Below are 16,593 nucleotides of genomic sequence, written 5' to 3' on the forward strand. Positions count from 1 at the left end.
CTGCTGTGTTTCTTTCTGTGTCTGTTACAGCAGCTGAAGTGCCAGGTGAGGGTTCCTCCAGGTCAGCTGGTTTCCACAGCTTTCTGATGTTCAGGAATTGTAGCTTGTTTAAAACAGCTTATACATAAACAGAAGAATTAAGCAGCTGATAGAATAACTAACTTTACTTAAATTACAGTTATTTTATCTGAGTAACACACTCAGTAACTGAGGGAAAAGTTGGAAGAATGCATTAAATAAAAGCACATCAAGATTTGTCCACGCAGTGGAGCAGAAAGGTAAGAAGACTATTAGCTTCTCCTTGTGACTGGTATTTTAAGATCTGACTCATACACTTAAAGTTACGCTGTTCTGACAGAGTCTTCCAGATGCTGCTGGTATTTTTCAGAAGGCTGAAGATCAACAGCAAAACGCTGCTTCCTGGTATGTGTTTGCATGTATAGGTTACACGGCCTGTAATTTGCAGGGGCAAATCTGAAAAGATCTGAAAGATAAGGACAAAATTAACAGTTTGTAGTTTAGCATTACATCCTCAAATTGTTGCATGTTGTTGATCACTGTACTTCTGCGTGGTATTCACGTTGTATTTTCTCTGCTATGGTGTTTTTTAATATGTTAGTGTTTTCTTTAACTGTACATTGTATGCTTGTGTGGGAGGCTTCGTTGTTTGTTTTAACGAATTCAGGCTGCTTTCTGGACCAAAAACCAAACCAAAACAAAAACAACAAACAACTTTAATTTTCAGTATGTTATTAATTTCTCGGTGTAGTGTGAGGACTCTCCCGGACTGAGATGCATGAACTAATCTCTCTGTCTGCTGCCCACCAGGTGGCCCTCGGGCACAGCAGTTCAGCAGAGGCAGTCCAGAGGCCGTGCAGCTGTACAGCCTGCGGTGCTTTCATTTCTGGTCGCTCCAACCTGAGCAGGCTCCTGTAGCAGGTCAGTGCCCCCATTCAGATGGTGTAATCAAGGTGTTGCTGCTGGCAAAGCATACAGCAGCTACTACTTGGAGGAAAAACACCTCAACCAAGGTCCCGCTGTAGAACTGGACTTTTAACAGTGGAAGTCATATTTCCTGGTGGTATGCTGCTGCTGGATACTTAGACCAAACTGTCTAATGCTTCTCCTTCCTCAGAGTAAGAAAGTATTTAGAATGACCACCAAAGCCTGGCACACAGAGGAAAGGAGAGGAGCTCTAGAATACTTCCCAGCTACACTGCAGGTGGAGACCTGCAGAGGTCAAAGTTGACTGGAGTTACTCACTCTGTCATCAATTTTTTTAAAAGCCCTTTTGGTGGAAGGGAAAAAAAGTTTGTTTCTAATTTTTTCCCAGACTTGTAAAGCTGAAGACTTGAGGTTTTTATTAACTGCAATAGTCAAGGATATTAGCCATAGGAGTGGCACTGGATTCCAGCATAGGAGTGGCACTTCCCCCTTGCCACTAACAAGTAAGCATCTCAAGCTTCCAGACTGTTCTATAAATCTTTGCTTTTCCTTAATTCTTCATTTCCAGCAGTTCTCCTAAAATATTTGTATTATCTTTGTAATTGAAGAGGGCTTGCAAATTATTATTTTCTACTGTAGATTAAATGAACTGGAGTTTAACTGAATATTTCTAGGGGAAAAAAAAAATCATAGCCAGGAATGAAAGTTTAACATAACTTTCTTTTAATTGAAGACAAATAAAAGAACCAAGGGCTCAAAACACTTTTAAAAAGACATATTATGTTCCCCAATGTCTTCCTCCGAGCAAAATATACAGCATATATATATATAATATAACTACATTCAAGTAACCAAACAATTTACATTTTCCCAAATAGAGAAAATAATGCACATGATTCACATACCTTAAACCCAACCATGCATAAAAGAACACTGCCAATAAATCAGCAGCTAGACATAATTAATCACACTATTGTGTTATTATTCTGAAGTATTGACAACATCGTTGGAACGGTAACACTTAGCACTTGGAGTTTTCTGTTCTTAATGTTTAACCCTGCTTTAAAGTCCGACTGTTCAGAGATCATTTTTCTAAGATCTGTTCAAATTTAGGGTTGATAAAAGAAAATCCATCAAATGCAGACTGATCCATAGACTCGATCAGGTTTTTGTCGCTGTAAGATAATCTTGGCTTTTCATTTAGAAATTCTCTGTCGAAGTTGTTGTAGTCACTTGCTGACTTCTGTGTTAAACAGAGAGGGAAGATAGTTTGAGACATAGTTGCAAACTTTTTTTTTTTCGAGAAAAGATTGCTAAATATGAAAGCTTAGCAAATTATTTTTCAAACCATGTTGAAAAAAATCCCCTTGCCTATTTTAAATAATACTATAACATTACAACTGGGAAATTACTACTTGTTGGTTGAAAACAAACAGCACTGGGTTGCTTTGGAAAAGAACCACCTGGATATGTGATAACATTGCAATGAATTAGCCAAATATTCTATCTTGACAAAAATCAATGCATTTACGTTTAAACCCAACATTCCTTGCCATTAACAACAGTTATTAATTTCTGAAGCATTTTAAGGTCTGCTATTGCAGCTATTGTTCAGCTATTGCAGCTGCTTTGTGTCTAGATAAAACTAATATTTATGCATATTTCCTAAGAATTCATGTTATTTAAGACTATGTTCTACATTCTGAACCTTCAAAGCTTATGGTTTGCAGGATTCTTAAACTTCCAGAGCCCATCTGTATGGGGAAATGCAATATGAAGCCTCCTGTTGTCAGTTGGAACACCTCTCCTGCATCAAGTATGTAAGCGTTCTTTAAAATGTAGTTTGCTTCCAGATTGTTTTATCCATTCTGGTACTGGAGTGAAAGAAAACTGATTTGAATTTTTAATGGCTTGCGATGAAGGATTTGAATTTTTAATGGCTTGCGATGAAGCAGTGGAAGCCTGGGGTGACACAGATCAAGCAATGCATAGTTTGTTCTTTACACACTTTTTCAGGTAACACTAGGGATTTGCATTCAAAGTAGCTGTAAGTTCACCAATATGGAGAAAGCATCTTTTTCTGAGCTGGTCTAGTTAAAGTTAACTATCAGTAAGCACTAACAGTGCTATCAACAGTGCTAACATCAATGCCTACAAAACATTGCGTTCCTCCATTGATTTGAAAAGGATGGCTAGCAGCACTATTCATTATTTTCCTGAAGACAACAGTAGTGAAGAGGTTCCTTAAAGCTGTATAGGAAGATGGTCTTAATAGGAAGATTTTAGGGTAGAAAAGATTTCAGGTTTCAGAATAAACTACCGTAAGGATGTTTGGAGGATTCACCCATCACCCCTAAGTTGGTGACCAACAGACATGTGTAGCATATTACAGGAACACAGAATAATCCACGTACCACTTTTGGCTTGAAAGGAGGGTCTACCTCCCTCTTCTCTAACGCTGCCCAGTTGATGGTTTTGAAAAAAGGATGGTCTCGGATATTCCCAGTGATCCCGAGTCGTCTTGTTGGATCTCTTTCAAATAGCTGCAAAACAAGATAGCCAACAAGGCCTTACATCTGCTCAAAAGGTAGGTGGCAATGGAAGAAATAATTGGTATACTACTGAACAAACAGAAGTTGCTAACAGTATACAGACATTAGTATTAAGCTTACCTGGCTTTCCATTTGTAAAAGTAATCTGCTAACATGGATAAACAGCTCCTTTTACAAGCCTAGATTTGTCCCTCCCTGGAGGAAATACTGGACCTTGACCCACTCATCAATCTTCAGCCTTACCTTTTCTAGTATATCTTTTGATTCCTTGGTAATCCAGCGTGGGTAGTGAGGTGTGTCCACTCGGATTGACTCGAACAACTCATCTTCATCATCCCCATGGAAAGGGGATTGTCCAATAAGCATCTCGTACAGCAGGACCCCAAATGACCACCAGTCCACAGAGAATGTGTACCTCAAGCCTTGCAGAATCTTGTTCCACAGAAGAGGGGCAGGGGAAGAAATATGGGTAATTAGTAAAAGACAGAAGTACATACAAAAAAACAGATCAGTGAATTTAAGAGGGAATCTTTAATAACTATCATATCTAGGGGAAAAAATGCAGCAGTCTGAGAGGATTGTTGACACTGAAGTACAGCTGTAGTTTTCTGCTCAGCTGCTGTTTGTGGAAATGTGGACAGCTCAGTGGACAGATCTTTGCTCTCATTCTGAAATTTCCTCCATTGACTTTAAATACCACGTACTTGGAAAACATCTGCTCTAGTTTCATTACAAGATAATAAAGTAGGGGAAGGGAGGAACGTGTGGCAATGAAAGCAGATTATTAACCAACAGACTTTGACATTTATAGCTTTAAAAGCTAACTATCTTATTTGACTACTATGCAAATCAGATAAAAAGCCAACTCTGAACACAATGAATTTAACTCTCTAAGATTCTCCTTTGAATTCTGGCTCTTTTATCATCTGCAGTGCACATGCTCATTTTGCAGGAGTCCTGCATGTATGCTAGCTGTAAAAGCAGAAGAGAAAACTAGGTTTTCAACAACTGAAAATTTTAACATTTCAAAACCTATTAAAACATTGTAGATACTTGTAAATATTCTATCTTAAGAACCCTCTGCAGAAGAAGGCATCTTATTTTTTTTCCGTGCTTGTTGTTATTATTATTACGTTTTGGAACTATTTAAGAAGAGATTGGACTGTGCACTTAGTCACATGGTCTGAACTTTTGGGTAGACCTGTCCGGTGTCAAGAGTTGGACTTGATGATCCTTAAGGGTCCCTTCCAACTCAGGATATTCTATGATTCTATGATTCTCTAAAGGGAAGAACGATTACAACGGCCATTCTAACATCACTCTATTAAGTCCAGCCCTGCAGTATGGTGCAGTGATGTACTGACCTCAGGAGCAATGTAGTCTGGGGTCCCACAGAATGTGCTTGCCTTGTTCTCACCAACTACATTTTCTTTGCACATTCCAAAATCAGCTATTTTGATATGGCCTTCTTTATCGAGCATCACGTTGTCCAGTTTTAGGTCTCTGCAAAAGGTATATTAAAAAGAGGCATCTTTTAAGGAGAAGTAGGTCATTGTTGTATTCAGATGCATGCAGTTTCTTCACAGATTTCAAGAAAATAATTATCTATCAACATAATACCTGCAAAATTGTACTTTGGTACTTGGAAGATGGTAAGGAGAAAAGAAGAATTATCTCTTGTAAGCATAAGAAAGTGGCTGAGGTGGATAAGTAGCGTGCCCATATAATCCTTGTCATCTGCTTTTACATCCAAAGTCACACCCAGTGCTTCTGTTGCCTCTGGACGGAGGTGTGAGTGAACGCCTCACCAGCTAACATAGCAGCACTACACCGGACTGTGTAGCTCAAAAGAAGGATTGTTGGATTCTTGGGGCATGAATATTCAAAGATTGCCCAATTTTAATTTTACCTGTGACTTGCTCCTAGTTACAGCACGAGGGGGTTCATGTGCTGTGGCCACACTCTGTGAAGTGCCTATTCATGCCTTTTTACAGAATAACAATCTTCAATCAAATAAGAGCTTTTTAACAGCAGTTTCCAAAAGCTACATTCCCTCCCTTTGACTGCAAAGTGTTTTTTGTCCATCTGGCTGCAAAAGCACATACCGAGGAGGGCAGGCTGAAGGGAAACTGAACAGCCCTTCTGCTTACCAAGAAAGCCTTGAATAGGGCAGATTTTCCATAAGAACAGGGCACTCTTTTCTCTTTGTTAACTTGAGCTTACAATATCAGCTACTTACGCTGCCAAAAAGATGAGCTGCAGCTTGAACCAAGAGCCCCTGCTCTAACGCAATGTGCTACAAACCCTGGGTTTGGACGTCAGCTGCTGTTCACCTTGAGTAAAAATATATTTCTGAGACAAGAAAAGTTCATCGTATGTAGGGCACTGCACTCACCTAGCTGCAACTTCTAAAATCTTTTGTATGGGTGTGAAGGTGTTGCATTGTGAGACCTACCCAAAACCACTACCTTCGGGGTCAGTAACTATACCGGTAAACTTCCTGTGCAAGAGGGAAAAAAGTACCTTTGGTTTTGCTGATGTCCTGTTGATAAACAGTACCAGTTTGTCTGAAAATATTTCATACTGTGAAATTTCACTCTAGAAGCACTAATTTAACACAGGGGAATTTAACAGCAAGCCTGAAAATATATAGAAAACTTGGGATGGAAAGACTTCCTGTGGATAACAGCACGTCCTGGTCAATCACCTTTCTTCATCAACAAGTTTTCTGGTAACATTGATCCTCCTTACAAACACTTTTTTTGGTGAAATACAAGTCTAACTTCAGAAAACTGCTTCACAGGGCGGTGCTCCACCAGACATTTCCTGTTTTTATAAAGGGAGGTGGACAATAGTGGACATCGTGGGGCACCTTTACCTAAGGCCATGCAGCATTTGCTCTCAAGCACACACCTGTTATCCTTCAAACCTGTTTGTTAGAGGTAAGAGCTACCTGTGCAAGTAGTTACCAAACAGGGTTTTAGAGCTGGGATGGGGTGAAAAGGCTGGAGAATAGAAATTAAGACGAAAAAACACATCTTAAAAACAAAACAAAAAATTCTGACCTCCTGTAATGTGGATATTTACATTAAGAAACAGTTGGTCAGGATCTACTCCTTGCTGTTAAAGAATCTGGTGAGGCAGAAGCATCAACTCTCTGCTTTCACACAGAAAGTAAAAGCAGAAGACTTTCACCTCAGTGGTTTTCCAAGACTGGTAGGAATTGAGGCCCTCAAGGACACTCACCATTGCCACCAAACTCGAACAACTTGTGATGTGAAGGGAGTGTTTAAAAATAACAGACAAAACTGCTTCTGTGTAATGTAAATAACATTCCATCATTCTGGTTGCCAAGGAAAAGACACAAAGATACAGATTCATCTCAGGCATGTTAATGCCCTTGGAATAACATCAGAACTCTGACAGACAGCTTTTACTCGTTACATCAATCAGTAACTCAAGCATGTATGAAGTGCTAAGACATTCATAGGTCCCACGCTGGTGCTAGCTGGTACTCACCTATAAATAATGCCTTTGCTGTGAAGAAACTGTAGCCCACACACAATTTCAGCTCCATAAAACCTGAAAAGATCAAAACATCTTTTACTCTGTCTTGCTCAGTTAAAACATCAGACAAAGCAGCTGGCCAAAAGAGCTGCCATAAACTTCATGCAGTGAAAGTCACTGTTCTTTAAACACTAGGAAAGAGAAATCCCGTATCTAATATTACACCTGTATTTATATGGATGGATGCTATAATCTGCAAGTTAATTTTCACCATGCATCTGTGGTATCTAACGCCAAACAGTAAAGGGGGCACCAGCTTGCTTTAATGCTTCATTCCCCTTCCATTGGGGAACACTCTCCCTTTTCTTCTCTTTCAGTTTTAGGAGAGAGATGCATGTGCCTGCGGAAAGATAGCTGCTGGGAGGTCAGTACTCATGGGGTGGCTTTAGGAGGGATGGCACATTAGTGGTTAAATTTGAAAGGAACCTCAACTACCTACGCTCATATAGCCACCCAACTGCAGCAGAAAGAAAGCATTGCTGTTTCTCCTCAAAAAGGTGGTGTTAATCCACAGGATGTGAGGAAAAACTCTTAAGGAATGCTTTCTCCTGCTCCTAGAATGTAAACTTTGTAATTGTTAAAAAAAAAAAAAAAAGTGATTTCCACTTCTGTATTGCAGAATGAATGTTGACCCAAAACTTGAGAAATATGTACAGAAAATTCCAGGAGAAGCTGCTAGAAGTTTGCTGAAACACAAGTAAGTTGGGGGACTTTGTCCAGATTTCTGCTGGGGAGAGTCAGAACAGAGCTAGCCCTGATGCACGAGGCTGGCTACTGCAGGCTGCTTTTTATGCTGGTCCTCTTGATCCAATCCAATCTGATCTGTATTTCCTAGCTAGCACAGTAATGCAAGCTGTTTCCAGTCGGTTACACTGGTGCTTTTGGGCAGATCCATTACCCCACCTTGCGTTACTTTTAAGGTCTTTAATGAACCCATTCAAATTGTTCTAAAACTAAAAGCTACAGTTAAAAGATGCAAAACCATCATATAATTGTAAGTCTTCAGCTTCAGTTACCTTCAAGCCATAGGTAACGGACAAAATGACACTTGTTAAATGAAGTGCTTTCCCATTTTAATTAGTATCTTGTGGAAAGTGGAGCTTATCTTCCTGTACTATTATGTCAACTTATCAGTAATAGTGATATATTATTTACTAGGTTCCCCCTGCTCCCCAGTGCTGTTTTCCTAGGAAATTAATTTTTCCATGACAGTACAGCTTTAGTGTGCTTTAAGGCCGCGTGTTTTCATTGCTGGCTTATGTTGAGGTTTACCTAGCATCTCCACATACAGGTGTATCCTTTCAAGCAAAGCATCACACTGCTATGCAGATGAAGAAAACCTAACTCAATACGTCATTAAGTGAGCTACACTGTATCAAACTAATGCCTATAAAACACATTTTTTTCAACCATCAGACACTGAAACATGAGTGAAAGACTAACAGCTAAGTGGTGCAGAACTAGAAGTAGTAAAAACACAAAGATTATAACAATTCACGGGGATAGGGACTGAAGTGCTGTAGACTTACGTTGCTCTGTAGAGATCAAAACGCCCTTTGTCTTGTATGTGGAACATCAGGTCTCCCCCATTCAGGAACTCCATAACGAAGAACAGATGATCCTGTTTGCAAATAATCAGAGGATGGAAACATTATTGATGCTATCACAACCGCACCTCGAGTAGCAATCTGGCAGTGGGGACCCAGCAGCCACTTCCCTGCTGTCTTATTTCTGTTTCGTGCACCCCTAAGAATGCACGAGGCTGCTGCAGGGTTGAGTAGCATGGTCTTGCAAGGCTAAGGAGCTCACCTCGTATTCTGTGGGCTTCTAGATTTAATATAAATATACGTTCAAATGTATTTCCTGACTTCTACCTGTGACAGTCATCTTTGTTCCCTTCAATGAGGATAAAGCTAGGATCAAGGTTTTAAATTAAACTGTCTCTTACTCCAGATCATGTAGACGTTACTCTGATCTCATTCTGATCTCTTCAGCATATCTGGGTATCGCACTTCTATTTACTTTCCACCAGGCTTGTGAACTATTACACAGAACACAAGAAGGGGAGATTTAACTCTTGTATCACTAAAGTTATTTTCACTTGACTGTTGGTAATAGCATCCATTAAAAGGCAACATCTGTTGTGCTGCCCTTGCCTTCTTTTTTTTTTTTTTTTCCCCTTCCCCTTACCTTTGTCTGGAACGTGCAGTAAAGGTGCGTGAGAAATGGATTTTCCCATGCAAGTGCTAAAACCCGCTTTTCCACCATGGTACATTCCACATCATCATCAATTAGTACCACATCTTTTTTCAGAGCTTTGATAGCAAAGAATTCGTTCTTCCCTTTCAGCTCAGCAAGCAGAACCTACAAAAAAAAAAAAAAAGATTACAGCATGTGTAGCAAAGCCTGTTACTGATGGTATCAGTAAGGAGAAGTCAAAGGTGTTTATAGCAGTTTGTTTTTTTTAGTAATTGTAGCAGCTATGCAAATGGTGAGATTGGCAAGGTGAAGCTGCTGGGTGTAGATGTGAGGAGACAGGGTACAAGGACCTTGTAACACACGCACAGCAGCTTCCAGGGCAGTTTTTCTGTCAATGACTTGTGAGAGTAAGAACAGAGGACGTGTAAAGTCTGTTCCTTCATTACAGCTGGAGTTTCACAGACAACAGAGGACAGAGTCTATGGAGGTCACATCACCCTTGGACAAGCACAGAGTAAGCACGGAGCACAAGGAGCGGAGGCAGATGGGAGTGGAAGGTCACGCTGCTGCCCCACATTTCCCCTGCCATTGCACTGGAGCATTACGAGGCCGTTTCGGTAGACAGCATGTGAACATAACTGCCCTTTTGGATAAAGGGCTATTTCTCTGACTGGGTTGTACCCCTTGTACATTATGAAACACTTCTGAGTTCAGACAAGCTGCAGGTAAAGAACTTCTAATGTCTTTGACAGAGATGGCTGTATTTTGCTCTCTTAAAATATTATCTACTCAAGTGGCTGTAAGACGTCTCTGGTTAACAAAAATAGCCCATAATATTTCAGAGATCAAGCAAGGCAGTCACCTTAAGCTCCGTAAATTTGTTACGTACCTTTCCAAAACTTCCTTTCCCTAATACTTTATGGAAGACAAAGCTGTCTATGTTGAATTTTCTCCTGCTTGCAATTCGTGATGCTGTCTTGGCTGTGCTTCCCTCCCAGAGTTTATCGTACTGGCTGTTATCTCCTATTAAAACAGGGAGTTTAAAGTTCAGTATATGCAGAAAAACTGCATGACTCAGATTCTCTATTAGGAATTAAGTACTGACATACTATTTCAGTTCATCTGCTGCTGGGATACTGGCAAATCTAAGCATACAGGTCAAATCATGTAGCTTACAATAAAGTTTAAGTTACTGAAGCATATTTCTTAACGTTGCATTTGGATCTGTGATTGTTTCTGATGCTGGCTTTAAGTAACACATAAGCAGGAATTACAAAAATAAAGGGTCCTAAATTTCCCCTATTGCTAAAATTCAGAGCATAGGTTAGAGAACAGAATACTTCACAAGGATGGCTTGTATTTTCTTCTGTTAATAGAAAAAGAGTCCCTCTAAGCAGAGAGGCCATGAAAAGATCTGATTTATGCTTGATCCTGGCTAAGAAGCATGAACATACAGGTTAGGTTTGATTATATCATAAAATTAAAATTTTTAAATTTGTTTTCCACCCGTGCTGCCCAGATCTCCTGTGCCACCAAGACACTCTGACGACAATCATGAGATGATACTGGGTCCTGCACTTTGGCCACAACAACCCCATGCAGGGCTACAGGCTTGGGGCAGAGTGGCTGAAAAGCTGTGCAGAGGAAAAGGCTCTGGGGGTGCTGGTTGATGCTCATCTGAACACGAGCCAGCAGTGTGCCCAGGTGGCCAAGAAGGCCAACGGCATCCTGGCTGTGTCAGGAGTAGTGCAGCCAGCACACGAGGGAGGTGATCGTCCCCCTGGGCTCTGCTCTGGTGAGGCTGTGCCTCAAGTGCTGGGTTCAGCTTTGTGAGACTTTTACAATGCTAGAACTCTTTTAGCAATGTAAAACCAAAACCAAACCAAACACAAACAACCACAAAAAAGCAAACCCTTATTCTGAAGCTGAAGCTTATTCTTTATTCCAGGCCCTTGAAGTACCTCAGCTGTTTAACTGCAACTAGTCTTTTGGCTTAAATCCTAAAACTTGTAGTATTGTACAAAGGCTTCTAACATTCTGTGAACAAATTGAGTTAGTTAACAATATTCATGACATTTCAGTTACAGAAGGGAGAGGTGTGTTGTAGTCTGATTAGCGAGCCATCCTCCGCTCCCACCATGGGGGACCATGCCACGAAGAATAAAGCGAGCATTTTGCATAAAAGTGGGAATGCTCACGGACTAAAAGAATACTGGGGTTTGTCAAAAACTATATAAGCATTTTGTGTGGCCAGGTAAAAAGAATTATGTGCATATTTTTTAAACAATGCTTGTTCAAAAAATATTATCTAACATAAGGCAAGAATGAATAAATAAACATGACAGTTTGTACAGTCCAGTAGGCAAATAGCTAAACAAAACCATTTTTCTCACCTGTTGTATCTCCTCCTTTAGGTTTCTTATCAAAATCTTGGTAAATACCAACACTTTCTACAGATCCAGAATCAGACCTTCGTGTAGATTTCTGAGGAGGAAAGGAACATTTGAAATTATATTTGCACTATTACTTTAGAAATATTTACAACAATAGCTGTTAAATGCAACATGATGGCAGATGGCAGTATGATCATTTCTTTTAAATAATTAACTCCTAGTACATAATTCTCCTCAAAACGTAGTTCAGACTATTTAGCCACACTTTTTACAGCTTCAGCCGATTGCTTTACTTCCTTCACTGCAAGAAAATATTAAAATTCCTGAACAGTCTATGTAATTGTCTGTTCAAAAACTATGAAAGTTATAACAGTTTGAATCCACAGTGAGAATAATTGCTTGCTTTGAATTCACTGTGGAAAAGCATCCCCTCGGACTAGCATTAAGGTTTTGAAACAAGATGGGAACCACTGTCACTCTGAACACACTGAAGGCAACATGTGACGTACTTCTTGAGCACATGCAAACAAATTCTATGTATGGAAGATCCCCAAGATCAAGTTTTACTAATGAGCAGATCGAGTTTTTTTTGTGTCGTGAAAAAGCTGGTGTAACAGCTCTCGCTGTTTTCAAAGTAAATATCCTGTGAAAGCTCAGGAATGCTCAGCTCAAAGGAAATACTGTTGGCTTTTGCGATATATTCTCCTGTTTTAATTTCAGAGCTTGTGTCTGAATCTTTATTTACAAGTCAGAAGTTGACAGTAATCCGTACACAAGAGACGGCTATGCTGCAGCAGGAGACCAACAATGTAAACTGTGGGGCCCATGTTAATTCCAGAGGATTCTTCTGTGTGTATATATATTGGATTAATAAAAATGGGAGCTCTCTGCTCTATTTCTCTTTACTTATTTAATTTAGCATTCAAAGGGAATTCTAAAGTTGAAGCATGGGTAAACATGCTTCATGGGCAAACAGACTTCAGCTTTATGCTACTACTGTTTGAATGCAATCAAACAAGGGGAGAAAATAACCTTGGCACTGTCAAAGAACCAAGCTGTATTTCAGGAAAACACAAACCTTCTGTTTAAAAATTCTTTGTCAGGTGGGATGTTCTTCCCCCAGCTTCTCCTCTAGGCTATTGCCATCTTTGTTAGTTTCTTTATAGGTCAAAATAAGAAGAGAAAGCTGTTTCCATTGCCTCAGGCCCAAATTTCCATTCCCCATAAAAGTGACATGGGAAAGCGAAGTAAAAATAAAAAGCTCTGGAACCAAATTGCATGACAAACAGCAATAAAGCATACCTGGCTAACTTGATTTAAAGCTTCAGCTAGCAACTTCTGGTTTATTCCACACAAATTTGCCACCTTCTTTTGACATTTATGATGCACATTCATCCCACATTCTAAAAGAAATGTACAGTTACACAAGGATCAGGAAAATACCGGCCAACATTACAACAAAATGGTTGTTCTGCTGTGCAGTTCATAAACATTATAGCAAGCCCAGATTAGACGCTGATTTATGGTTCTTAATGAAGCTGCAATTTTAGTCTTTAAGCCAATGAAGGCTACAAAAATCTGTTCAAAAGGAAGAAGTTGCAATTGTTTTTTTTCTTCTCAAACTCTTTTCAAAAGATCATCTTAACCAAAATCTTAAGAAAAGATCATCTTGCGTTTTTGTGGTAGAATTATAAAAATGGTATTTACAGTGAACACTTTAAAGACACTTCTAGGTGCTACCTTGAGTCAGACTCACCAAATTTCAGCTATTTCCAGAAGTAATTTCAATTATATGCAAGATGATACTTCTACCAGGTTTTCCGACTGCATGAGAAGCTCACCATGGCTGAGTTGTTACATGAGCCAAGTGCCTAGTTTTCTCTTTACTAAAAGAGTGTTTAAACAACTCATGCATGAGATAAATCTCATTCTGTCTAACACACATACAAATGCATCATGTGCACCAATAGCTAATCTCTAGTGGGGGGCAGAGAGAAAGAGACCACACTGGAAAAGCAGGAAGAGGTCCCAGCTGCCTTCCCTCTGCCTCCATACCTTCACATTTGAGTCCTTGTTTGACCAGTCCCCAGAGCAGGCTGCCGCAGTGGTCGCAGAAGGTCGGGCTCATGTAGTTGTAAACTTTGAAGCGGTGAGGCATGTCGATGTTGAAACGTTCCTTCTGAAACTGTGGGCAGGGAGAGGGGTGAGCCACTTCACCCAAAACAGGACCGGCTTCTTACAGAAAATAGCTTGGATATTACAAAGCTACAACAATTTAATCCTCAATACCCCAGCCTTAACATACTGCATGTAAGAAGGTGGGTCCACATCCCACCCTAACTGGACAGTAACTGAACAAAACTGTGCTTTTAACAGCATCTCTTTACATCTCACCACATTAGCAGTGAACATGAAGCTACATGCATGAACTGCTTGGAGTTTAAAGATATTTGAGACAACTGCATGAGATTTTAGGGTCCTGACAAGAGTGAAATTGATATTGTACACTGATGAAGGCTGCAAAATGCACACAGAACATCAGGAAAAGACGTCATTTCACCCTCACGATGCGCCTCTAGGTGTAGCAACACACCACACACAAAACATATCCAAGAGAAAAATTCATCCTTCTGGGATTTTGCAGCCTGTCACAATCCTTTTTGCTCTATAAATTCATCCTTCATCTAGCAAGGAAAGAGACAATCAAGCAATGCTACCCTTCTTCTTGCAGGGCTTTTAAGTACTTTTTTTGCTTAAAAGTTTCCTCCACTACACATTTCATATAATCTTATAGAGAAGACAGTAGCTTAGTTGTACAGCCAAGTAGCTCCCAAAATGGACTTGGCTGTTTCTACAGGTTCTGTTAGTTCAAGAGTATTTAGTTTCACTCTAAATATACTGTTCCAGCTCTTACCATTGTGTCCCTGCTGTTGGCTGCAGTACCAGTACACCTCCCGATGATTTTATCGATACATTTCTTATGAATAGCAGCATTGCATTCTTCAAGACATGCATAAGAAAAAAAAAAGGATTTTTTCAGATAATAAGTACATAGGATGAAGTGTTTGCATTTCTTAGCACAACGTGAGAAACACACTCCTTTCCACCATACCATACACATCAAAATAATTTCTATCAAGATGATGATTTTTTAAAGCTGTTTCTCCCCCCATTCTCTTTTATTATAACCTCCATTTCTACACTAAATCTGCTTCCACTTGACAATGCTGTCAGCATTTGATAATAAGAGGACAATATTATGCTTTTGATCCTCTTTGATACCTCCCCTGCTGTTTGGAGTACTGCACAGAGATATATGCTAAGTTAAAAAGTGCTTTTGAATTTTGCTGTAAAACCCATCAATAATTGTAATTCATTTTAGAAAAGGTTTCACAAAAGCTGCTGTCATATATGACTGCAACTTTTCAAACGCATCACACACATGAGAAGAATAGCTAAGTCTAAATTTTGACACTGAAATTTCAGGTAGGAATCACAACTTACAGCCTTAAGTTACCATGCAAAATTTGTTTCACATCTACTAACAGACACGGTGATCATGCACTGTGCCACGCACATTAACAGATTTTTCAATAGTGAATACTAGATCTATAAAATAATGTAGAAGGTCATACAAGAAAAAGGCAAAAATCAACTTACGTCTACATTTGTATCCCTGCTTGTTGAGCCCCCTGAAAAACAAACAATATAGGAAGTCATATCAGCTTGCTAGAATGAAAGTTTTTATTTTATTTTACCGTGTCAACAAATATATTCTTTGCCTACGTAAATATTTGTTCCAGTTAAGAAACTGAACTAATTTCTGGTATTCAGAATCCTCTGTCTTAGGAAGGCAAGGCTTATAAGAAAAGGTAGAATGTTTTGAAAGACCATCACATTAGGAGGAAAACCCCGAAAAGACAAGGTTTCAATTACATGGGAAGTCCTGATCTGACTTACTATAAAAACAGCCTTCCTATGAAAGGGACCCAGCTTCTTGCTCTTGATGGGCCTCTTCTCTGCTGTCAGCCACCTCATATCTCAAAGTCAGCATTATTTTGTCAGTTCCACCCATCTCACTCTTTTGTGAAAGAGCTGCTGTTGGTTACAGGCCAAATTTCACTTGTGATGCTGATGGAATTTTTGCCAGTTATTTCAGATCTATTTTTTAATGTGAAAGAGATGACTATAGCTCTGAAGCATAACAATACTCATAGTAAATAAATTATTTCCATCTCTTTCATACCACAGATGAATTTATACGTCATGTTTTGTTTCAATACACCTGAAGCGAATTTTACAATTACTAATCCTTTGAGGGTGGGGGAAGCTTAACACTTCCTTCTTACCATACAAAGTCTTTGCAGACAGAGCAAAATGTGGGTTGTCCAAAGAAGGTAGCAATAAATTCATGATTTTTGATGTAGTGGATTTTCGCTTGCTTGATAGCTCCTCTCCTGTTCATAGTTACTGTTCCTTCTTCTTCCCTCATTGACTGTTTGCAATCTAAGGGGGAGGAAGGAAGACAAGGCATACTTTTAACTCTTGAAGTTATGACAAAGACTAACACGTGCTTCCCCAAAAGTTTGTTTTTCTGTTTCCAGCTCATGTCTCTATTCCATGCATCCTTGCAGACTGTCAGTCCACCAAGGACGGAGCACACAAACGTGCTGGTTCCTAAGGGGTCTCCATGCTCTTGTTTGCAGGCAGCTCCCACTCCTGCTCATTCAGAGGAAGCCTTCAGCCAACAAGTTGAGAGGAGGAATCAGGAAAAGTTGTGCAGCCTTGCTAGAGAAATGACAACTACAGATGTTTCTTGAAAATTTATAAGCTTTGCGACTTTATTTATCTTGTGCATAAATCATAATGTTTTATTGGAAGCAGGAGGTCTTCTCCATCAGTAAAAATCTCTTCATGCTCTGCATGCCCTCCTGAAC

The 16,593-nt window shown here is 39.6% G+C and overlaps 1 protein-coding gene and 1 long non-coding RNA gene across 5 annotated transcripts in view; one reads left to right on the forward strand and one right to left on the reverse strand.

Annotated features, from left to right (window-relative positions):
• Positions 1–1,645: 1,645 nt before the first annotated feature.
• PRKCD (protein kinase C delta) overlaps positions 1,646–16,593 on the reverse strand; it is a 65,942-nt gene continuing 50,994 nt past the window's right edge. For all 4 annotated transcript variants that reach the window (XM_068694821.1, XM_068694819.1, XM_068694820.1 and 1 more), the window contains 14 exons: positions 16,006–16,162; positions 15,317–15,348; positions 14,571–14,656; positions 13,712–13,841; positions 12,959–13,059; positions 11,657–11,747; positions 10,153–10,286; positions 9,255–9,428; positions 8,594–8,685; positions 7,017–7,079; positions 4,862–5,000; positions 3,741–3,929; positions 3,360–3,488; positions 1,646–2,188 (listed from right to left, as the gene is read on the reverse strand). In XM_068694821.1, coding sequence (XP_068550922.1) covers positions 2,030–2,188; positions 3,360–3,488; positions 3,741–3,929; positions 4,862–5,000; positions 7,017–7,079; positions 8,594–8,685; positions 9,255–9,428; positions 10,153–10,286; positions 11,657–11,747; positions 12,959–13,059; positions 13,712–13,841; positions 14,571–14,656; positions 15,317–15,348; positions 16,006–16,162 — 1,676 coding nt within the window. In that variant the 3' untranslated portion in view covers positions 1,646–2,029. The remainder of the gene's footprint in view (positions 2,189–3,359; positions 3,489–3,740; positions 3,930–4,861; positions 5,001–7,016; positions 7,080–8,593; positions 8,686–9,254; positions 9,429–10,152; positions 10,287–11,656; positions 11,748–12,958; positions 13,060–13,711; positions 13,842–14,570; positions 14,657–15,316; positions 15,349–16,005; positions 16,163–16,593) is intronic.
• LOC137862597 (uncharacterized) lies at positions 6,169–10,157 on the forward strand. Its single transcript, XR_011100423.1, has 3 exons — positions 6,169–6,439; positions 7,684–7,761; positions 9,712–10,157. It is a non-coding gene; the product is annotated as an uncharacterized lncRNA (long non-coding RNA).

The sequence above is a fragment of the Anas acuta genome, chromosome 11 (assembly GCF_963932015.1).
Source record: "Anas acuta chromosome 11, bAnaAcu1.1, whole genome shotgun sequence".
Classification (NCBI taxonomy): Eukaryota; Metazoa; Chordata; class Aves; order Anseriformes; family Anatidae; genus Anas; species Anas acuta.